The sequence below is a fragment of the Cottoperca gobio genome, chromosome 19 (assembly GCF_900634415.1).
Source record: "Cottoperca gobio chromosome 19, fCotGob3.1, whole genome shotgun sequence".
NCBI lineage: Eukaryota > Metazoa > Chordata > Actinopteri > Perciformes > Bovichtidae > Cottoperca > Cottoperca gobio.
Window position 1 is genome coordinate 16,834,312 of NC_041373.1, and position 22,217 is coordinate 16,856,528.

General features: G+C 41.0%; 4 protein-coding genes across 6 annotated transcripts; 2 read left to right on the plus strand and 2 right to left on the minus strand.

The window, feature by feature from the left end:
- Positions 1 to 1,830: 1,830 nt before the first annotated feature.
- Positions 1,831 to 8,752, minus strand: LOC115024446 (uncharacterized protein C16orf52 homolog B-like). 2 transcript variants are annotated; one of them, XM_029455991.1, is made up of 3 exons: positions 8,074 to 8,752; positions 4,708 to 4,920; positions 1,831 to 2,888 (listed from the first exon to the last, which is right to left on the minus strand). In XM_029455991.1, exons 1-3 carry the CDS (start codon positions 8,177 to 8,179, stop codon positions 2,704 to 2,706), a joined length of 504 nt encoding a protein of 167 aa, XP_029311851.1. In that variant the 5' UTR covers positions 8,180 to 8,752; the 3' UTR covers positions 1,831 to 2,703. The 2 variants fall into 2 exon arrangements, 1 of the variants encoding a protein (XP_029311851.1); XR_003834124.1 differs by lacking the exons at positions 4,708 to 4,920; positions 8,074 to 8,752 and adding an exon at positions 3,535 to 4,701 and having other exon boundaries at positions 2,756 to 2,888.
- A 358-nt stretch (positions 8,753 to 9,110) lies between these two features.
- uqcrc2b (ubiquinol-cytochrome c reductase core protein 2b) lies at positions 9,111 to 15,654 on the minus strand. 2 transcript variants are annotated; one of them, XM_029455989.1, is made up of 14 exons: positions 15,507 to 15,654; positions 13,556 to 13,645; positions 13,052 to 13,201; positions 12,613 to 12,677; positions 12,460 to 12,516; positions 12,031 to 12,155; positions 11,454 to 11,551; positions 11,315 to 11,372; positions 10,808 to 10,903; positions 10,498 to 10,697; positions 10,290 to 10,370; positions 10,127 to 10,203; positions 9,605 to 9,758; positions 9,111 to 9,459 (listed from the first exon to the last, which is right to left on the minus strand). In XM_029455989.1, exons 1-14 carry the CDS (start codon positions 15,537 to 15,539, stop codon positions 9,376 to 9,378), a joined length of 1,368 nt encoding a protein of 455 aa, XP_029311849.1. In that variant the 5' UTR covers positions 15,540 to 15,654; the 3' UTR covers positions 9,111 to 9,375. The 2 variants fall into 2 exon arrangements, with proteins under 2 accessions (XP_029311849.1, XP_029311848.1); XM_029455988.1 differs by lacking the exon at positions 13,556 to 13,645 and adding an exon at positions 13,419 to 13,520 and having other exon boundaries at positions 15,507 to 15,612.
- Positions 15,655 to 16,223: 569 nt separating this feature from the next.
- LOC115024648 (NHP2-like protein 1) lies at positions 16,224 to 17,773 on the plus strand. The gene is made up of 3 exons (XM_029456416.1): positions 16,224 to 16,475; positions 16,653 to 16,773; positions 17,298 to 17,773. Exons 1-3 carry the CDS (start codon positions 16,473 to 16,475, stop codon positions 17,558 to 17,560), a joined length of 387 nt encoding a protein of 128 aa, XP_029312276.1. The 5' UTR covers positions 16,224 to 16,472; the 3' UTR covers positions 17,561 to 17,773.
- A 1,709-nt stretch (positions 17,774 to 19,482) lies between these two features.
- Positions 19,483 to 22,166, plus strand: crym (crystallin, mu). The gene is made up of 8 exons (XM_029456516.1): positions 19,483 to 19,718; positions 20,208 to 20,358; positions 20,460 to 20,522; positions 20,609 to 20,710; positions 20,837 to 21,020; positions 21,104 to 21,225; positions 21,328 to 21,412; positions 21,996 to 22,166. The coding sequence occupies exons 1-8, from the start codon at positions 19,552 to 19,554 to the stop codon at positions 22,067 to 22,069; spliced, it is 948 nt and encodes a 315-aa protein (XP_029312376.1). The 5' UTR covers positions 19,483 to 19,551; the 3' UTR covers positions 22,070 to 22,166.
- The last annotated feature ends 51 nt before the right edge of the window (positions 22,167 to 22,217 follow it).

Sequence of the window (22,217 nt, forward strand, 5' to 3'; positions counted from 1 at the left end):
GTTTAATTATCTCTGAGAGCACGTGAAGGCAACGTGTCACACGTCATCACGTCAGGCTGTTACCATGGACACGGAGTACTCTCAACGCTCGAGACGTTAGTGAGCTAAACAGAAAAGATCCTCAAAACAAAACCCGTTAACTTCTGTAGGACTGGGTGAGTACAGCTTTAAATACTTTATATACTTTAATATATATAGTTTATATACTTTAATATATATATTTAATAGTTGTTGTAAGTCACTCATGTATGTCTTATGTAATCTTAACGCTAACACAGTTTGTTATTGTGACGTTAGCTAACGTTAGCTTAATTCAAATTCCACAACTTCCAGTTATCAAATCAAATCAAATCAAATTTATTTGTATAGCCCAATTTCACAAATTCTACATTTGTCTCAGTGTGCTTTACAGACTGTACAGGTTACGACACCCTCTGTCCTTAGACCCTCGCATCGCACAAGGAAACACTTCCTAAAAGAAACCCCATAATTAAAGGGAAAAATGGAAGAAACCTCAGGGAGAGCAACTGAGGAGGGATCCCTCTCCCAGGACGGACAGACGTGCAGTAGATGTCGTGTGTACAGGATAAACAACATAGTACAAATACAACATTTGACAGAAATTATGTGTTGAAAAAGAGAAAGTTTGGATGAATCCAGGAAAATGTCAATAAGGCTTCCCGGTGTCCAGCAGGACCAGGGCAGCAGGCGCAGCCACGATTCATGATCCTGACGTAAACTTTATCAGTGGCAACCTGCCACATGAGAGACAGACACTCCGGGGATGATGCCCCGGATGATGAGTTAGTAACATACATTTACATAATGCATACAGATAGAGAGGGAGGGGAGGAGAGAGGAAGAGAAGGAGGAGAGCAGGGAGGTGTCCGCCGGCAGTCTAAGCCTATAGCAGCATAACTAGGCGCTGATCCAGGGCAAACCTGAGCCAGCCCTAACTATAAGCTTTATCAAAAAGGAAAGTCTTTAGCCTGCTCTTAAATGTGGAGAGTGTGTCTGCCTCCCGAACACAAACTGGAAGCTGGTTCCACTGGAGAGGAGCTTGATAGCTGAAGGCTCTGGCTCCCATTGTACTCTTAGAGACTCTAGGAACCACAAGTAACCCTGCAGTCTGGGAGCGCAATGCTCTAGTTGGTTTATAAGGTACTATGAGATCTTTTAGATATGCTGGAGCCTGACCATTAATTGATTTGTAAGTCAGAAGGATTTTGAATTCTATTCTGCATTTTACCGGGAGCCAGTGCAGAGCAGCTAATACAGGAGTAATATGATCCCGTTTCCTTGTTCTTGTCAATATACGTGCCGCTGCATTTTGGATCAACTGAAGAGTCTTAAGCGACTTTTTGGGAACACAAACTGGGAGCTGGTCCCACAGGAGAGCACCTTGATACCTCAAGGCTCTGGCTCCCCTTCTACTTTTGGAGACTGTAGGAACCACAAGTAACCTGCATTCAGAGAGCGTAGTACTCTAGTGGGGTAATAGGTACTATAAGCTCTTTAAGACAACATGGCACCTGACCATTAGGGCTTTGCAGGTGAGGAGAAGGATTTTAAATTCTATTCTGGATTTTACCTGGAGTCAGTGCAGAGCAGATAAAATGGCAGAAATATGATGTTTCCTAGTTGTTGTCAATACACGTGCTGCAGGATTCTGATCCACTGGAGAGTCTTATGGGATTCTTATGGGACAGCCTGATAAGGAATTATTCCCTCCTAGAAGTGACTAATGCATGGACTAGTAGAATTGTTTTGAGAAAGGATGTGCCTTATTTTTTGCGATTTTATATTAACGAAATTAATGAGGCATCAGTATTCAAATGAGTAATTTTTTTAATGAGATGAGATCTTCCATTCTCATTCAAGAACATCACAGTGCTTCGAATATATAAAACAAACTACTCATAGATTCAGTCATCTCTTGGTACAGTGTTAAAACAACTGGAAATGCTCAAAAAGGTACGTTCACGACATCACTAAAGGAACAAAGCTGTGATAGAGGGACCAGACACATCACAGACACACCTTTATATTTCTCAACCCCATAATGATCCTTGAATGAATGGACAGATGTTGCCCCATTTTACATTCCAGTTCAAACATTTTGGTGTTGAATCATTTCATCTATCCACAATTGTTGTTCCCAAAACATTACAACTCAACAATAGTTATTTTAAGGTTAACAGCTCTTTAAGGCAAAGTGATCCACCACATACTGTTCTCTGGGATACATACCTTTACAAAAAAATAAAAACATAAATAAATAAAATGTGGCAATAAAGGGAAACTTTTCTTGAATATATTACAGATTGCTCCATGTAGCTTTGGTCAGGGAAGAGTTTCCATCATATTGGAGGCGACTGGCTGACATGTCAGTGTGCATCTTGGTTGATGTGATGAGGCTTAAGATGACAGGTAATACAGCAGGGCTCCCCTACTTCCTACTCATTGTTCAGGACGTCGATGGTGAGGGCCATGTCCGAGCTCTCTGCGCCTGCTCTGAACAGATGTGACGCGATGATATCGACTCCCATGACAATTCATCCAAAAGGGAAAACACAAACGGGTGCTTCTCAGTTTTGTTTCACCTCAACGATACTTCCAACACTGGCAACGGAAGAGGCGATTGTAACACATGTTTGCCTCCAGTGGTAGTGTTCTTCCAAAGATACAAAAAAGAGGAGGAGGTCAGCCAGGCAGGCATACCTTCCCAGCAAACAGCAGTCCCACGATGGTGAAGAATATGGACAGAATGAAGAGCACGTAGGAGGAGCCCACCACTGTGTTGTTGGGGAGCTTATATGGCTGTCCTCCAACCTCGTTGATGTAGAAGCCGATGGGGAATATGAGAGCAGCCATGCAGAACAGGACCACTGTGATAGAGGAAAGAACAGAAAGAAGATTAACTTCCCCTCGAGACCAACCATTCCCAACCAGGAGTACTACACATTTGGAAAAACACAGAAATTAGGATTTGAAATATCAGACCAGCTGTAACACCAGAACACTTTGTGTAGAGGGTGCAAGGAAACTAGTTATCAAGCCAGCAAATACGTTGAAACAGTAACCTCAAAGTACTGGATAAACACTTTAAATAGTTACATTACTTCATAGATAAGCATTTAAACTGTTACGTTAGCTAGAAGTAACTGATAAAAGGTTAAGTAATGGATAAACCGTTAAATTAGCTAAAAGTAATGGATGGTTGAAATAGATAAAGTAATAAATAATGGATAAAGTTTAAAACGTTAGCTTGAATTAACAAACAGTTGGCCAAAAGTAATGCTAAACCAAAGGCACTAAAAATATATAACTATATGAAAATAGCTAAACGTATTGAATAAATGGGTGAAATGGTTAGCCAAAAGTACTAAATGGTTAAATAACTCAAAGTAAAGGATACAAAGTGAATTAGCTTGAAGCAGGCTAATGGATTAAAGAAGCTACAAGTAATAGAGTTGAAATATAAAGCTAAAACTAATGGATACATGGTTTGAATGTCAATCACTGCGAGGGTACCTCTGACACAAAAACTCTTGGTCCATCTGTTACGTTCCTATTGGTCTAGGAGGGTGGAGAAGTAACAACTAGAAATAAAATAACCCGGGTGAAGAAAGGAAAACGAGGCAACCCATTTTGTAAAGCAAAAACAAAGAGCATTTAATTCACATCCGAAGTAAAGCTCCCCAGCCAATACAAAGAGGCAAAACAACTTTCTGAACAGAAAGCGACACACCAGATATGGCAGAACAAAGCAACTCCACAAGTTCCCTGTTCTGTTGCACAGCTCCTTAATAACTCCAACACGGTCGAGGACCAATCTCAGCAACCAGGCAGGAGAAGAGAGACTTCCTATTGCCCCCTCTCCCAGCCTTTTGTGCACCTGAGGGAGCTGCACCTGGAGGGAGTTAAGCAGAGGGAGAGAGAGAGACACACCCACACACACTACAGCACGTAACACCATCAAATATTTGGTTTTTCATGTCAACCCCAAAACACTTCTTTCCCACCTTTTTAATGCAGCTTTCAGGATTGAATAAGTGTTTTGAGAAACGGTCCTTGGTATCGATGATCTACTCGTGAGCACCTGCTTCATACTTTTCTATATTTGGAGCCAAGTGAAGCACGGCTCCTGCTCTGCCCTGTCCTGTAATAATAGAAACCGGCCCATTCGAGCTCCTCTGCACTTCCCTTTTCAAGATGTTCATAATTACCAGACTAAAAGCTTTCCTGAAAATGAAACGCATAATTCCATTTATTTCACAGGAGATTCTCAAGCGGCATCTCTTACTTTCACGTTTTATAAACTATAATGGGCAGTTCATTTCTGACCCCGACGTGCTGCTTTACAGCTAAAAGGTTTCCACATGATATGAAAGCAACTTTAATATTCATACATCCTGTTATGTAACGGCTGCAAACGGGACGCAGAACATCTATGTATACCGAGGTTGCTGATGCTTTAAAGGAAAAAGATAATGCCAGTCTTTCGCTCTCAACTTTACGTTTCCCGCTTCCTGTTGGCTGACAGTTGTCCTCGACCCTGGAAAGTCATTTATTCTATATATAAAGTGTGGATTAGACGCTGCATGGACGTGGAGGTGCATTAATATGAAAATTACACGTGCAATTTGACACTATTGATTCAAAGAGAGCTGGTTATGATGGAGGAGGATGAAAGCGAACACCTACTCCCTGTGAAGGCGATCCATCGGGCGTATCGGGCGGCCTCGCGGCGCCAGCGTGACACCACCAGCAGACCACAGGTGACGGTGAGCGAGATGATGCCCAGGATGATGAAGAAGAGCGTGGTGATCCACTCGGGGGGCAGCTGCGGGGGGATGCAGGTCCGGTCTCGGCCGTGGATGGTCTGGCACTGCCGGACGAGACCCACAGTCATAGAGCCTGGAGGGAAACGGATGCACATAAAGGCAGAAGGTAAAACTTCCACACAGAGAAAGTAAACAAAATGTCACCACATAAACTTATATTAAAGGCCCTGGAAGTGATGGGGTCCTGCGTGAACTCAATATATTCCGCCAGGGTTCTTTCAGCGGGTGGTGCTCAGTCGGAGAAACTAACAATGAGCTTAATCAGCATTCTGTGAACTTGTTTGGCGAGGGCTTCAATGTCCAGTTTTTAAGTTCTGAGCGTGAACCAGAACAGTAACGTTGTGGACCAGAGAGCTAAACAACGAGCGGAAACTTGCATTAAAAGGCTCAGTAAAGTCGAGGGGAGCTGCAGATTGGGGTGATATTCTCAGTGGGTTCAACACTACATTGTCATTTGATACATTTCTGAAAAATATTGTCGTTAAACCTCATTGAGATCCAATGACTCAAACATAAGCCTGGCTCCACACGAAACAACACATCATTCAAGATGGTATTTCAACCATAATAAAAGTGCAGAGACCCGACTGACAGCCTCACACAGCCTGGTGGGTGCTGTGACGTCACACACACACACACACACACACACACACATGCATATAAATGCAAACAATTAAATCCTCCCCTTCATTTATTCTTTTGTCTCCCTCCTTTCTTATTATCCTCAGCAAGCAGTTAGTGCCTGCCAAGCAGACACAGAAGAAAGAGGAGCTGTATACGTTATATGGATTTATTCAGAGCAATTTAAACTGTAGAATTAACATAATTGTCAAGATGGCTAATGTTACAAGTAATCTATATCACAAAGAGTGCAGGGAAAAACATGTGGAAGCACTGAAACATCTTTTAATTTGGAGGAAAGTGACATAAAATGAGGTGCTATTGAAGAAACACCTGTTACTTGCAGCCATTAAGACCCCGTAGTTTACATTTAACTGCTTAGTATTTGTAAACATGTGTAAAATGACGGACCTAACAGATTTTATTCTTGCTCATAATGATATTCCCATATCCATCATCTCTTTAAATATTTATCATTAGCTTCAGTTCCTGATCGTGGTTATAGTGCTGGGTGATGATACCAGGCTGAACCACATCCTCCTGCAGGCTGACCTTTCCCCCCCTTTCACGGGACATCCTGTTCCCTCTCAACACATCCTTTCATGCCGCAGGGTGGGGGACAATGTAGAGACTGTTTTCATTTCCCCGCTTACTGGACTCCAGAAATGTGTTTTTGTCAAATGACATTGTGGAAAGTGGCTTTTGTTTCTGATGAAAATGTGATAAAACTTCATTTACCTCATCACATGACAAAAGGAAAAGAAGAAACGGAGCCATGAGAGACTGCTCCTTTCAAAGAACCGTACTTCATCATCAGTAATGGGTACTTCAGGTATTACTTGTGTATTATACAGGAAATGTCCCGTTATGTTCTGGAACATTGAATGGAAAAGAATCCGTCCAAGACTTCTTTAACAGACGAAACATTTGCTGACGACACAAATAGCTGATGTTATAAAACTCAAAAGGTCCAATGTGTAGGATTTAGTGGCACCTCCCTTTCCAAGCGTGTCGGGGAGTCTACTGTGGCCTTCAGGTAACGTACAAGCGTGAAAGACCCTCTCTAGAGCGAGTTTGGTTTGGCTACTGTAGAAACATGTCGGTGCAACATGTCAGACTCTAATAGCTAATAGATCCTCCTAAATACTACACTGTGTGTGTGTGTGTGTGTGTGTGTGTGTGTGTGTGTGTGTGTGTGTGTGTGTGTGTGTCTCAAGTGGACAACCCTAACCTGTACTTAGTGTACACTTTTTAAACTCAGACACTCTCCTGCTCCATCACATTTCTCCGTTCCGTACAACACTAAAGCACACAAACACACCAAGTGCACATGCTCACACACACTCACACACACTCACGCACACACACAGAGTGCTAACAGGCATGCATATCGACCTTGTGCTAGATGGAAAGGCACTAGGAACAATAGGGCAGCTCGTGAACACATCAGTTTTGTACTTCTACATACGTCATGAGCCTAAGGAGCTTTATTCTCTCTGGAAAGTTGAAAGCATTACTCTCCCAGGAGGCCTAATTAAAAGTCTCACATCTTCACTCCCAAATAACACTTCCTGCATTGAGTGCCTTCGGGTAATTACAACCTGGCTAATTAAACAGGAACAAAAAGCTTTTAGTACAGTAAGTACAATCATTTCACACTGTCGGATCCTGCGTGGGACCGGGAGGTAAAACCTTCAGAGTGTGAGTTGCTCTGAACTACAGTCCATGTTGTTCATGACCATTTAGAGGGGAAAGACTTGGTGCATCGTTACTCATTTAATTATGCGACAAAAAGCTGCTTGTTATGTACTCAACTTGCAGTGGCAGTCAGCATCTTTTACTACAAATGAAATCCTGTAATAACTACTGTGCACGCCGGTGACATGCTTACCTCTGCATCAAGATGGAGGCTGACAAGAACAGCTGTGCATACACTGCAGTGGTAATGTTTGTCTTTTGCATCAGTGTTAGTCAATGTTTAGCTTTTGTACTTTGCATCTGAATATTACTTTATTGCAATAACCAGGGAGGCTGACGACTGTATTCAACGATTTAATTCTAGGGTTGACCGCAATAAATGCAATTTGCTTTCCAACAAATGATCTTTATTGTCTTTAAAATGATCCTAGTTGATAACTGATAACTTAATTTAATCCAGAACAAAACATATGAAAGTTACATTTCTAAATATTATCCTTAGTGATGATTTGTTGAAAGGTTTTTAAAGATCATGGTTTGGGTTTAAATAAGTAATTTTGTTACGTAACTTAAGTTACACATGTAAGTTAAGTACATTGCGTGTGTGCATTAAGTAAAGTATGTTGTGTTCACAAGTTAAAATAAGAATGTGTTATTCTGAAATAGTGAAATAATACTTTTACTTTCAGTATTTTAAGTATATTTTGATGCTAATGCTTAACATTTCACCACTGGAAGTTTCTTCATTCAAAAGCAAACTTCATACACTATCTATAATTTATCAATGTGTGTGTCCAACTGTTGCCTTTTAAGTGACTGAACACAGTGTAGGACATGTTTACTGATTACTGAATGTGCTTCTTCCCTACAAACAGATGTCTTTCATCCTGGCAATAAACAAACCTACCAGATGATTCTCCAGTGCTGATCCAGTCCGGGTTGGCGATGCTGGCGATGGCGAAGATGTCTGCAGCGAGGAAGAGGCATCCTGATATCACGGTGAGTTTATCCATGTCGGTGGACACAAGTGCAGCTCGGAGTGTGTGTGTGTGTGTGTGTGTGTGTGTGTGTGTGTGAGTGAGTGTCACCTAAAGGGAGGCGGGACATGTAGTAGTCTAAAGCCAGCTAGGGTTAGGCAACATGCGGTGACAGACAGTGAAGGGGTACGGATAGTCCCAGGCGGTGACACTGGCGCTTCTCCAGCCCAGGAGGAGAGGGTCGCTGCCCGGGCTCATGGATCACTTAGCTCCGGATGCTCCACCACATCCTGGTGATGTGTGCAGAATGTGTTTTTAATCGTTGGTTCAATCTCCAGCAGTGAACACGGATTCATGCATGTAGTCGACTTGTTTCCTGCATGGAGCCCCCGAGCTCTCTCCCCCCATATGGGAGCTTTTTCTTTCCTCTGGAGGACGCACACAGACGGGAAACACCGCCCATGACTCTTCTCTGGAGCGTCAAATCTTTACACTCATAAGCTGAATATCTCCAGTTTACTTCTTTAAAAAGCTTCTGAAGCGCACCGCAAGTGTTTTCTGCAAGACGTTGCTGTCCTCTCAAATTCAGGCAGCTCGCGTCTCCATGCCTGTAGTGCACAACTCTCGCGAGAAAATCTGTAAATATCGCCGCTGGTATTTTTTTTGAATCATCATAAATTATGCAGCAGCATTTAAATAATGTCCTAAAACATATCTGAGCACATATTGCACTTTAGGTTACACCCTCATACTGATGCAGTCAACTTTTTCTTTCTAATACTCGAAATGTGCAACAGAAAAAATAAAGAGATGTTTAAAATGTTCATGATTTTAAGCACTTCTTGGACATCTCATCCTTGTTGACTTGCCAGTTCATTCTTATTTAGTCTGATTCAACCAAAAGCTCCAGAACAAGCGAGAAATGTGAAAGTATCCAAGATAAAAAAACATAACAAAACACTTAAACTTCTGTAAGGTAGATAGAATTTATTCATTATTTTACATCAGCTATACAGTCAATGTGGACAGATGAGTGGAGCACAACATTGTGATGCGCCAAAGCAGCATCACCTAAAAATATACTGTTACAACACCGATAAATAACCAGAGGTGTTATGACATTATGTCCCTCAGAACCTCTGCCTCGTTTCCGTTTTTGTCAAACGTCAAATGTAGAGGGAACAAATTCTGCTTCGCCTTCAGAGTTGCAGTATGAGGTGATGAGGAGGGCTTTAGATCTCATCCAAGAAGGGTGTATTTATGAGGTTGCCGCTGGATGCCATAGTCTTCTTGCCTGTCACAAATGTCTTGGCGGCCTGAAAATAAAACAGCAAGAAAGTTAAGAGCACCATTATTAACGACAAAACATATTTTTTCACACAGCAAATCCTAAAAAACGATCTAACTGAGATGGATTCTGTAATATAGGACTGCGTCCAAATCCTGAGCCAAACGTCTTACGTTGGAGACGTCAGTCAAGGAGACGTTGTCAATGTTTTTGGAGACTTCCTCGGCGGAGCTGTAGGATCCCTCGGCCAGAGCCTGAGAGCCCATGGCCTCCAGAAAACCCTCCGAAGTCTCCAGAGACATCAGGAACTGCCCCTTCAGCTGGGCCCTGCGGAGAAAACAAACAAAAGCTCATCAGGGAAACTTTTAACTTGATGTATTTTCTTCTGAAAGTATGAGGGGACAATGAGATGTTTTAATTGGTCCAGTTTGCATCAGTGTTTCTGTTTCTCTAACAGATACTGTTTGTCCAAAGCAACAAACTAAATCTGCCCACCAGCAGCACTAAAGCTCACTAATTAACATTATATCATGTTTCTTTAATCTGTTTAAAACACTGGGTGTAATAGCAACAGTTCTACATTTCTTGTTATCTTTGGACAGATCCATGCTAGCTGTTTCCCTCTCGTCAGTCTTTATGCTCATTGTATGAAAGAGGCATCATATTAAAGTCGTGTCTCCGCTTGTTTGTCTTACTTGGCCCGAGTGAGGTCAGCAGCGGTGACGTCACCATCAGCGACAGACTTCACCTCGGCAAGAGCGGCCTTAATCACCTGCAGAGACAGAGGACAGACGTTACATAAAGACATCTTACCGTTATAATATGAAGAGACTCTTGTCATAACTATGGGATACTCACACCACCAGCAGCTGCAGGCTGGGAAATGGTGTAAACCCCAAACAGACCGGAATCAGAGTAGCTTGAATTGAAAGCACTGACCTGTTGAGGTAAAAAAACAAAAAAAGGAAATGTGAAATGTTTTTACAGAAACTGTTGAAAGTTTGATTCAAGCCAGTCAAGACCCCGGTGTATGAAGCATTTATATTAAGAACTGGCAATCACTCACATCAAAGGGGTCAGCAGTGACCTTGGAAACACCCTGGACCAGTTTGTTGGAGGCGCATGAGCCCCTCTTGACATGCAGACCAGCTCCCAGTAAATGCTGCAGCACACTGAAGGCCAGAGCCTCGCTGGTGCCCGCTGCTGCTGACTGGCTCACCACCGCTGAGTGGACCAGACTGCTGATGCCGGGCAGACGAACCTCACCTAGAGAGGGAGAGAGAGAGAGAGAGAGAGGGATGCAGGGTGTTACAAGTATTACAGCTGTAGGGAAACTCCAGATGTTGCAACTTGTTGGTGTCGGCAGTTCAGCTCACCTCCACGATACTGAGCCGTGGCCCCCGTGGTGCCTGCCCCACTGCGGATGTTGAGGAATTGCTCTCCAACTTGCGTCAGCACCTCATGGTCCACACCTGAAGGAAAGACGGAACTTTTGGTCATTTAGAGAAAACACTAGGTATGTTACTGACAGTCATTTGTGTTTCACATTCAGGGCTGTTGAGGTTTTACAATAAAGCTTTAAATGTCTGTCGTCAAAAAAGGGATTCATCAAATTAAATAAGGTACTCTTTTTTTATTTATGAATATAACTCGTCAGTGCGTGCAGCAAACTGCTTATTGACCACAGTTAAAAAATAAAAGAATTAAAGGCTTAATGCAACACATATGGATACTGTTCGCAGTGTTCTAATGTTGATTTATGATTCAAAGTAAACTTTATGAAACAAACGATCGCCGTGATTTACGTCGTATAAAACACATTAAGTTCAAAGACTACTGCTATCATTCTAGGGATATTATGTTTACGGTATAATGACTCTTACCAAGCCCAACGAGAGCCATTCTTGCACTTGTGAAATTGTTCTGGACAAACTGGTGCAGCTGGAGAAAGAAAGTACAAACATTAGAACGGTTTCAACGGGTATATTGAAGTTTAAAGAATAAACACTACAAAATACTTACATGTTCAGACTGGATGTTGCCAACCATGTGTTGAGGACAGTACAGGGAGTTAGAGAGAGCGTTCTTGTAGGCAGCTTCATGCAGAGCTTCGATAATGCCTGGAAAACACGGAAAGAGGCATGATCATGATTCAATAATGTTAAAGCCAACATGTGTGATGTCTTCTTAATTGATAAGTCATTATATCTGCCTGTGGATGTGGTCCAGCGGTCTAATGCCATCTGCTCTGTCACTTAAATAACAGATTTGTGTGTAAATCAGACTTTTGATGACATTTTTCACCAACAATTAGATAAAACAACTTCATAAACTAGACGCTGGATGCTCTGCCATCTTTGCAGTAGCATATAGCTAAGAAGGAGTTAAGGATTGTGGCAGTACTCAGAAAACAGCATGTACAATCAGCATGTATTATCAAGCATCAAAGAGGCATCTTCGGAGATTAGTTGGGCTAAACTCTGTAGCAGCAGGTGGGAATAAAGAGGTAAGTAGTTCTGTGGTCAACAAATGTTGACATAATATATCTAAAAACATATTTGGGATGAGGTCCAAAAGGGGAAGTGAAATAACAGCCCACCAATTTGAGCACTATGTTCAGCCAGGGCCCTGTCCCTCTTCACTCTGGGCGTGAGGTCTTTCACCTCCCATGCCCGAAACTCGGGGGCTGTTGTCACGTTGATCAAAAACTCCATGACTGTGTCACTGCAGACAGATAATGAAAAGGGAGAAACACGTGTCAGTGATCTGCCTCTCCAGGGAACATTCCTATGTACCAAACAGTTATTGTTTCACCAAAATACAGCGTAAGCGACTGTCACATTATGCCGTCACCCCTCATGTAATTTGCATCAATTCAACATTAAAGTACAAGTGTTTACAACTACCCTTCTAGTCTAAAAGATACTCCAAACATGTCTTCTCCTTGTACTACAAACATGGGACATATCACACTTCCTGTTTCTGCCCCGTGTTAGTATCAATCCAAACATGTTATTCAAAGACTCACATGTCATCTCTCAAGCAGTCGACGGTGTAGATCATGTTCTCTCTGGATGAAGTCACACTGCAGAGAAACATGCAGATGTCCAGATAAGAATACTGATCAAAGAAGAAACTTCTATTTATATGTTTGTTATGACCTTTCTTGGAGGTTACCAACCTCATGCTGCCTCCCACTGCCTCGACACCATGGCATATCTTGAAAGATGAAGCTCCTTTGGTTGTCTGGAAAAGCAGATAATGCAAGTAAACACCAAGCTGGGACAGAAGGTAAATATTCATGCTCCAAAATATACATTGGGTACATTCTGTAGCAAACTGTGCAGTATAAGAGGGATTCTCCAACACCTGGGGTACTTTGGAATACTGCAGAGGGTAAGAGATGTTTTCTGTACATTTATTTAAAAAATATCAGTTTTGCATAATTCCTAAAATAATTATACTATAATAAGTAAAAAATAAAACATTTAAATACAAGATAAAACACATTTTATATTCAATATTCCTATTTTCAAAGGCAGGCTTTTCTTTTTCCTACAAAAAATGTTTTGCGGAAAAACATTAATGAAAAAAGCTTGAGAACCGCTGCAGCATCATACCAGACAGGAGGCCAGCCGGAGGAGGTGGGTGACCCCCTGGTTGTCAGGGGTCTCATAACGACAGCCGGCCTTGACAAACACTCCGATCTTGGAGACTGGAGAATAGTTCTCCAAGGAGGCGATCACCAGTCCACTGGGCAGTCTGGTCACCTGTAGAGAAGTCCTTTAGTTTCATCATTTCCATTACATATAGACGTTTAGTTAAAACGTGTCAGCCAATAAGCCTCAGTTTACACTTCAAGAGATCATCTTAGATCATTTGGACATTCAGGTAGATGATTTGATGCCAAATCATCTCTTCATTCTCAAACCCAAAACCACACTGACTGGACCCAGCCAACCCATCCTCATAACTCCCCCAACATACATGGGCGTCCTGGAAGGAGTGGGAAGCCCCTGGAGAGAGCTTCAGTCCAGCCAGGGGCTGAGCAAGAGACTGGCTTGTTCTTGCAGCCACATGGAAGCGTCTCTGTGGAGAAGAAACACATGTAATCAACCACTAACCTGCACATCCTGCGGCTGAAACTTAACGTGTTCGGCGGCGGCCCCAGTGAATTCCACCTTACGGGCAGCCTGGGCCGCGTAAAGCCTCGTCTGGAAAAATAGAGAACATGAGAAAGCGGGATATTACAGCTAATGTGTTGCTGCTGGCTTGCTGACTGATGCAAGGACAGTTTAAGGAGGTAAATCAGAGGCATGTGAGGTTGTCCGTTCTGTAAAGGCTCCTCCTTCCCCCCCCAGGACCAAGCTCAAAACCATGGGAGATCGCGCCTTCTGCTCTGCCCCTCCCAGACTGTGGAATGCTCTCCCTGAACATCTGAGGACACCACAGACTGTGGATGCTTTTAAAACAGGCTTAAAAACGCATCTTTTTAACAGAGCATTTTGCTCGACTTTAACCATTTCAAAGTGTTGTCTTGTCTATCAAATGTTTTTATCTTATTTTTAAATGTATATTTTGCTCATTGTTTTTTCTTCTGTAGCACTTTGAGTTCTGTTTACGCTTATAAATACAATTTATTATTATTATTATTATTATTATTATTATTATTATTATAAAAGGTGAACATACAGGTGAGATGTGAAGGGGTCTATGTTGGAGGAAATGTGGCGAGCAACCAGCAGGTCATTTCCATATATTTTGGAGCTGCCAAGCTATTTGGTCATATTGACAGGAAGTAATACGGACAAAACAAAAGATTTTTGGTGACGAGTTCTTCTTCTACAATCTATTTGGACAGCTCATTTATTAAAGCAAGTCAAATATCTATTACAGATAGTATCTGTAGCTAGCAAGAAAGCTCCAACACGAAAATGGTTAAAGACAGAGCCTCCAATAAAGACTATAATCGATTGATATTGTGACGGATATTCAAAGTTGGTCTGTCACAATAATTGCGTTAAGAATCCTTTTTGTTGAGCTTGATGTTTCCCATTTCGTTTAAATGCTTTTTTGTTTACAGAACAATGTCACCAACACAACAACAGCAGGGTTTCCCCCACCATTACAGACTTACAAATACAATTATATCTTTTATCATATATCAGAGGCGATATATTTTCTTCACATGATTTTTAACCCACTTCTCATGCACAACATACTTTAACAAAACGAATCATTTTATTACGTTTCTACATCTAAACATCTAAAACTCTGTCTCCTGATGAAGTTATGTATTATGAAAGCATAAGAACAGCTACTAAGTGCACGTGCTGATCTTTTAAAGATAAACGATTTCAGACGTTTGACAGAAAATGTAAAATCACATACTTTTAGATGTATGTTAGTATTTCAAACATCATATTAAAAGCCTTATGTTCTTACTATACACAAAGGGAATCGTACCACTTACATGTCATGCTGGGAATACATGTTTTATCACCACATTATGTTTGTTTTGTCACAATAGAAAGCAGTTTTGCTTTTGGTTAATGACTATGTTGTATAATGCAAAACACAAGTCTCAAATGTAAATAAAGTTGAATAATGTGGGTAATATACTTAGAATAGAAATGTAAGGTAAGCGAGCAGCACAAGCTTTAGCTAACGTCAACATCATAGACTTTATGTAACGTTATAAAAAAGGTCAAAATGTGTTGTGGATGCTAAGTACAAGCTAGCTGCCTACAACAAGCTAGCTCTCACTTCTCAGACCCTGAGTAGAGTCAATTAGGTTTAAGTTAACAGTAAGTTCAAATGACTTTAACGACCTGAACTGCCTGGTTTTTATTATGTAAAGAAACGTTATCAGTTAAGTTAGTGCTGGTGAAGCAGAGTCACGACTAGCGTTAGCTGCTTCCCTGTTTGCTCTTCATCACACCTTGTCCGGACACGACCCTGAATATTTACACTGTCCGACATTTACACAGTGAAACAAACCGATAATACGAGTACAGCTGTCATGACACACATATATATACACATATATACAGGATAAGTTAGCAGAGTCCTTACGGATAGCTGACTAATTCCCCGAATCCCCTTCATCTCCCCTCTCTCCTTCAGGCAGGACGATGGAGCAATTTAAGCAATATGGCTGCCGTGTCAGAGTGCCCTACCCAGAATGCCCTGCGCGTTTCTTGTTCGCAAAAGTACCGCTAAGCCAATGAGCGTGCGCCCTCTGTTGCCACGGAGATGAACCTCAAACTGTTAGTAAAGAAAGATATAAATATATTCTCCAGAAGATTTATATTATATTATATATATTTATACTTCCACTTGTATTTGATGACAACATGCCTGTACGTAATAATACTGATTGAAAATGTATTGTTTGGCTTTTTTAGTTACTCTTCTACCAAATCAAATCATATATGTAAAATACAAATGTAGAAGTTAAAATTGTGATTAAGTAAGTTTGTAGTAAAGAGAAATACCTACTTAGAATATAAAATAAGCTACTTTTACAAGTCATTATATTATCCAGAATCAGAACTATATTTTACTGCTATTATTATTATTATTATTATTTTTGTTGTTTTTATATTATTGATAAATTTCACCATAATTTTCAGTATTGGATTTTGTATATTTTATTGTTGTTATTTTGTTATTATTATATTATTGGTATAATCAAGATTAACACATTAGACACAATTTAAAAAGTAATCACATTACCCATATAATTTAACACACACACATTAAGCGTAACAACAAAGACCACCAAAGGGGGGAAAAGTACTTCCGGTCCGTTTTCTCGGCTGGTGTATCCAGTGCGCATGTGCGGTTATCACACACGTGTGGTGAACGTTTGGACTGACTGCATGCAACAGAGCTTAAAGACTTCATAGCGCTTCAGAAATAACACTTAAAGAAAAAACATCCCGCGTTTTGTTGTCCTTTCTAAACGAGGTGAAAGAAAAATAACCTCCGTGAAGCATTTCGCCGAGAGGGCCGGAATACCAGAACAAACTATTTACAATGGTGAGTTTGTGGTTCTGAATAAACTAACAAGCTAACAGACTAGCTAACTATGAGCTAACATTCGCTAAAAGTAACTAGTCTGCAGAGCGAACTAACTTTATAACATCCTCATGTTTGTCTGCTGTATTTGCTGGTTTCCTGTTGTTAATGTGGTTTTATATTTGTGTTATGTTCCAGACTGAAGCCGCAGTTAACCCAAAGGCCTACCCGCTGGCCGACGCCACGCTGTCCAAGACCATCCTGGACCTGGTGCAGCAAGCCTCAAACTACAAGCAGCTGAGGAAGGGGGCTAATGAAGGTGAGGAAACATATATTTTAGGACTAAAATGAAACTAGTCAGTGGGTTCACGTACACACTGGGAAATGGATTATTTGCCACTTTCAGAGGTGATGTAGCATCAGAAAGGTCTGAAACGTGGTCTCTTTCAGGTCAACAACAAACGCAGCTGGACGTCTTCAATGTGTGTTTTAAAGACCCTGACCTGGAAAAGTACATTTACTGTCATCCCTGTAGAGCTACAATGATTCGTAAATCAATTATCAGATCAGAAGAAAATTAAAAAACCTACTTTTTTGATTATTGATTAATCATTTGTTTCAAGCAGAAGATATCTGCTTCTCAAATGTGTGGATTTGCTGCTTGTTTCTGTAACATGAGATTACAAAGGAAATGCATTTAAGGTTTGGTTGTTTAAAGCAATGTAACTGTTGTGATGGGGGATTTGAAGTGCGTAAAACAATATAAATGTAATCAGTGTATAGCTACCATTAAAGTAATAGCGGTAAACAAGTTGTAATAACTCTGATTTTCTTCTTCTGCAGCCACTAAAACCCTGAACAGAGGCATCTCCGAGTTTATTGTGATGGCTGCTGATGCTGAACCACTGGAGATCATCCTCCACCTGCCGCTGCTCTGTGAGGACAAGAACGTCCCGTACGTGTTTGTCCGCTCTAAGCAGGCCCTGGGTCGGGCCTGTGGGGTGTCACGCCCCGTCATCGCTACCTCAGTCACCATAAAGGAGGGGTCGCAGCTCAAACCGCAGATTCAGTCTGTTCAGTTGTCGATCGAGAGACTGCTCGTCTAATTTTTGTTGCACTTTTGTGACAAAGTCTCCTTGGAAAAACAGGAAGACAAGTTCCAGCAAATACTCTTGTCCTCTGTTTGATATAAAACAGTTGTTATGCATGGCAAGAACATATAGATGTTTTTCTTTTTTACTTCTCAGGACAGCGAGTCCACTTCAGTGTATCAGTCTGCCACGGCATCACCTGATAAATAAAATACTTTTTTAATTTAATCTTGGTGTTTTATTCTTTTCAATGTTTTCATTCATATGTTGTACTTTAAAAATATCAGGAGTCATTTGTGATATTTGAATCGATGGATATGGGAAGGGTTAGATTTTAATTTTCTTAGGGTGTTTCCACCATGTGACTCCGGATACTAACAAAGTGATATCCAAACATCCTCATGACGAGTGTTACGAGCTGCATCTCCTTATAAGAAATGTCAACATGTTAGTCATTATCAAATACCTTACAGTGCACACGCATCTCTTTAATACATTATTTACATGTAACGGGTATATACTAATAATAAAGGGTTTTATTGTTAATTAGTTGTTACTCTTATTTGAATATATTTGAGAATATCTGTTAAAATGTGTAATACATCAACCAGCTACTAGATTAAAATGCTGCATTATTGTTAAAAGTGAGTTCCTACTTAAGCATACATCAGTAAAATTTAATTAATTCTCAACAAAAATTAACCATGCAATATTATAAGTGACATCAATAGATTGTTATAACTCATGCATAAGCAGCGTTTTACTGATTTAAGTACCGTAATTTCCGGACTATAAACCGCGACTTTTTCCCCATTTTGCGACCCTGCGGCTTATATAACAGTGCGGCTTATCTATGGATTTTTACAGCTAACGGCCACTAGGGGAATTCCTAAATCTATGGATTTTACAGGTTACAGTCCACCGGATGCAGGGAAAGAGCGCGCAAAAGTAGCGAGTGGTACGAGAGACAGACGGACATTACGAGAGCGAGGCAGTGTGTGAGACACCCTCATTATGGAAATATATATATTTATTTCGAGGAGTCTTATTTTGTTAAATATGCTTTTATGTTGATACTCCTGAAACCGGATACTCCTGAAACCGGCACTTTCTGGGGGTTCGCGCCACTTTTTCGGGAGACGGAAAGAAGGATACGCTGAAGAGAGGGGTGCATGTCCAAAAACCCCGACTGTGGAGTTACCGTATGATGATGACTTCCATGTGTTTCTTCTGTTTCAACGGTAATTTATGGACAAATTAAGGAAAACACCAACGGTCAGAGACAATAAATGCTGATTGAACAGGCAGAAGTTCTCCATCGTTATTTCCTGGTTCTACACAACACAACGCAGAGTCGATCGTGGTGTCAGCTACAGACCGGCTACATACACATCAGTCAATTTAGCGTCTGCGGCTTATAGCCCAGTGCGGTTTATATATGTACAAATTAGTCAATTTAGCGTCTGCGGCTTATAGTCAGGTGCGGTTTATAGTCCGAAAATTACGGTACTTTATAACTGGTTAGGTCGTTTAGTCCAGTCAGGTTTGGGGTTGAGACACCTCCAAAGGGCTACAGATAAATCTGGGGTGATGTGAGAAAAATGAAGTTCTGTTCCACACATTTAATCTGTAGCACAGTATAATATTGTATTAAGGTATGTGTTCTGTTTGTAAACTCTTTGATTTGCAAAGTAGTGCAGTGAAAAGTAAAAATATTTCACTGAGCTGTAGCGTATAAAGTAGCATTCAAGTGAAATACTCATGTAAAGTAAAAGTACCTCAGAAGTCTACTTAAGTGCATCTTCCTCGCTAGATTGAACAACTTTCGGAGCTCGTGCTGCTCCTTTGGCAACATCCAGCCCGGCTCCCCGCGTGCCTGCACATCACCTCTAGCACGGTGTTTAACGAGCCTTCACTGAGGCTCTTGAACGCATCTCTGATCAAATGAGCGGCTCGAACTTTGGACCGAACGCACAGTCGGTGTCTGAATCCCAGAAGCAGAAGCCATGGCCGGGCCTCCTGTTGTGATCTGGAAGCAGGAAGTGGAGCGTCTGTTGCGTTACAGGGAGCTGGTCCCCCGTCTGGAGGAAGCTTTGGGGAAATGTTCCAGGCGAGACCGCGCAGAAGTGATCCAGCCTGTGCGCACCTCTCTGCCGCTGCAGAAGCACGACGGGTAGGCCTGGAGGCGACTGTGGCTACTAAGTGTGGTCATAACAAATACAAAAATTAATATGTAATACTAAATTTCAAGTAGTTTTTCATCATGTTCCAGACTATTGTTCACTGCAGAGTCAATTACATTTGTCTATACTTGTTTAAACAGGTTTAACATGTAATCCTATTTACTGCAGATCTTGTATAATTTTTTATTTTATGATCTCTGGTTATAAAAGTTCATATTTCCATGTCCAACATGTCAGCCATGAATGTAGTTATATGTATGTTCTAACACCACATTTTAAAGAAAAGACTTTCTAGTTTCAGAGGCGTACTTTAGGGTTTTCTCAACATCTTCCCAAAAGGCTATCAATAGTGGAAATGTAAAGAATATGTGTGTAATGAAACATCTCATGCTCACCATCCAGGTTATTTCCCTTTAGTAGTTTGATTGTGATGACTTACAAATGAAACATTAATAACAAGCTAATACTGTCTTTTACAGCTTCCTGTTATTGATGCCTACATACATGGAGAAAGACAAAGTCCTGAGCACAAAGTTAGTGTGTTTCTACAAGAGGGAGGATGGTTCAACTCTGCCAGCCGTGCAAGCCACAGTGGTGCTGCTGGACCCAGAGTATGGGAATGTAAAGGCTGTGAGTAACACTAAAGCATGCATGAATTACTCCAAAGCAACAATAAGCAACATTTAGGTGCCGCAGCTTTAACAGCCTCAGGCCATGTTTCCACCCTGCAGGTCATGGATGGAGAGGTCATCACAGGCATGAGGACAGCTGCAGTGTCAGCCATCTCTGCTAAGGTACTCCCCTCCTTCACATGTTCGATAATAAAAAGTCGCTCTGACTTTGACTCATGGATCTGTCCTGCTGTGCTTTTGTCACGCAGCTGCTGATGCGTCCTGAAGCAGAGGTGCTGGCCATCTTGGGGACTGGAAAACAGGCCTTGAGTCATTACGATGTCTTCACAGAAATGTTTTTGTTTAAAGAGGTACGATTAACAAAATATTAAAACTGTGGAACTTAAAGGTAGTCTAGAGTTTATAAGTGTGGCAGAAGTTAGATGAGCAGATTGATGCCACTACACTAAATATGACTTTCTGGATCCTCGCCACAGGTGCGTGTCTGGAGCCGCACCAGACAGGGAGCGGAGCGGTTTTGCCGCTCGGTCAGCGGTCCGGTTACAGTGTGCGCCTCAGTGGAGGAGGCGGTGAGGGGAGCAGACGCCATCGTGACGGTAACCAGAAGTACAGAGCCGGTGCTCTTTGGTCAGTGGGTCAAACCTGGAGCCCACGTGGCAGGTGAGAAGAAATAATTAACACACAGAAAAATAAACAAGTGAGATTTTTATTTGCATCAATGAGTACCTCCTGCTGCCGAGCAGCGGTGGGGGCCTGCAGGCCAGACTGGCGGGAGCTGGACGACGTGTTGATGAAGGAGGCGGTGGTGTACGCTGACAGCAGGGAGGGAGCAATGACCGAGTCCGGTGACATCATCCTCTCCGGGGTGAGTCTGCCATTGTGCTTTATCACCAATGATATAACTGAAGTGTGTGTTATTGTTTTTTTGCAGAATATGTGTAGAATAAAATGCGACCTCTTGTTTTAGGCGGAGGTTTTTGCAGAGCTTGGAGATGTTATCAACGGGACAAAACCGTCCCACAGAGAGAAGACAACCGTGTTCAAATCTCTTGGTAAGCTTGATGTGAATATATTTTTTATTTTATAAAAGGTCCCGTCAAAGCAGATTCTGGTGTGCAGGAAGGCCCGCCCATAGACAGTTGATTGACAGGTTGGCCCTTCAAGGAAAACCTAATGGATAAAAATAAACAAATGGCATTATATTTATATATAAAATATATAATTATATATTTAATATATAAATATATATTTATATATAAAATATATAATTATATATTTAATATATAAATATATATTTATATATAAATATATAATTATATATAAATATATATTTATATATAAATATATAATTATATATAAATATATAATTATATATTTAATATATAAATATATATATTTATATATAAATATATATTTATATATAAAATATATATTTATATTTCCACATTTTATTTACTTTATATTTCTACATATTTATTGACTTATTTATTCCTCTTTATATTTCCACATGTATTTTCTTATTATTTTACAGATGTATTCATTGTTATGGCACTCTCATGACTCCATATGATTAAAACTAGTCTTATGTGCAGTACTTCAGTGCATTAAGACCCGTTTGTTTTGTTTGTGCAACAGGAATGGGAGTTGAAGACGCAGTGTCAGCTGAGCTGGTATTTGACCAATGGAAAGCCAAAGCCAGCAAACCATGAAATGGATTTCCATGTATTTCAATCCAGACACATTTCTGTTAGTTAAAAGATTTCCAATGACTACCTTCCCAAATAAAACTGAGATCTGGTCTAAAAATGTGTCATTTCACTGTCCGCTGTTGTGACTACACGTTTCTACTTGCCCTCA

Excerpts from the sequence above, each read along its gene's own strand:
- uqcrc2b (XM_029455988.1), bottom strand. The coding sequence starts at position 15,539 with ATGAAGGGGATTCGGGGAATTAGTCAGCTATCC. Across the intron at positions 12,517-12,612 it reads GCAGTGGGAGGCAGCATGAG|TGTGACTTCATCCAGAGAGA; the intron begins GTTGGTAACCTC and ends GTTTCTCTGCAG. Across the intron at positions 11,552-12,030 it reads TGAACATAGTGCTCAAATTG|GCATTATCGAAGCTCTGCAT; the intron begins GTGGGCTGTTAT and ends CGTGTTTTCCAG.
- LOC115024648 (XM_029456416.1), top strand. Across the intron at positions 16,774-17,297 it reads GAGGAAGGGGGCTAATGAAG|CCACTAAAACCCTGAACAGA; the intron begins GTGAGGAAACAT and ends CTTCTTCTGCAG.
- crym (XM_029456516.1), top strand. The coding sequence starts at position 19,552 with ATGGCCGGGCCTCCTGTTGTGATCTGGAAGCAGGAAGTGGAGCGTCTG. Across the intron at positions 20,523-20,608 it reads TGTCAGCCATCTCTGCTAAG|CTGCTGATGCGTCCTGAAGC; the intron begins GTACTCCCCTCC and ends TTTGTCACGCAG. Across the intron at positions 21,021-21,103 it reads ACCTGGAGCCCACGTGGCAG|CGGTGGGGGCCTGCAGGCCA; the intron begins GTGAGAAGAAAT and ends GCTGCCGAGCAG.
- LOC115024446 (XM_029455991.1), bottom strand. The coding sequence starts at position 8,179 with ATGGATAAACTCACCGTGATATCAGGATGCCTCTTCCTCGCTGCAGAC. Across the intron at positions 4,921-8,073 it reads CAGCACTGGAGAATCATCTG|GCTCTATGACTGTGGGTCTC; the intron begins GTAGGTTTGTTT and ends GTTTCCCTCCAG. Across the intron at positions 2,889-4,707 it reads ATGGATCGCCTTCACAGGGA|TGGTCCTGTTCTGCATGGCT; the intron begins GTAGGTGTTCGC and ends CCTCTATCACAG.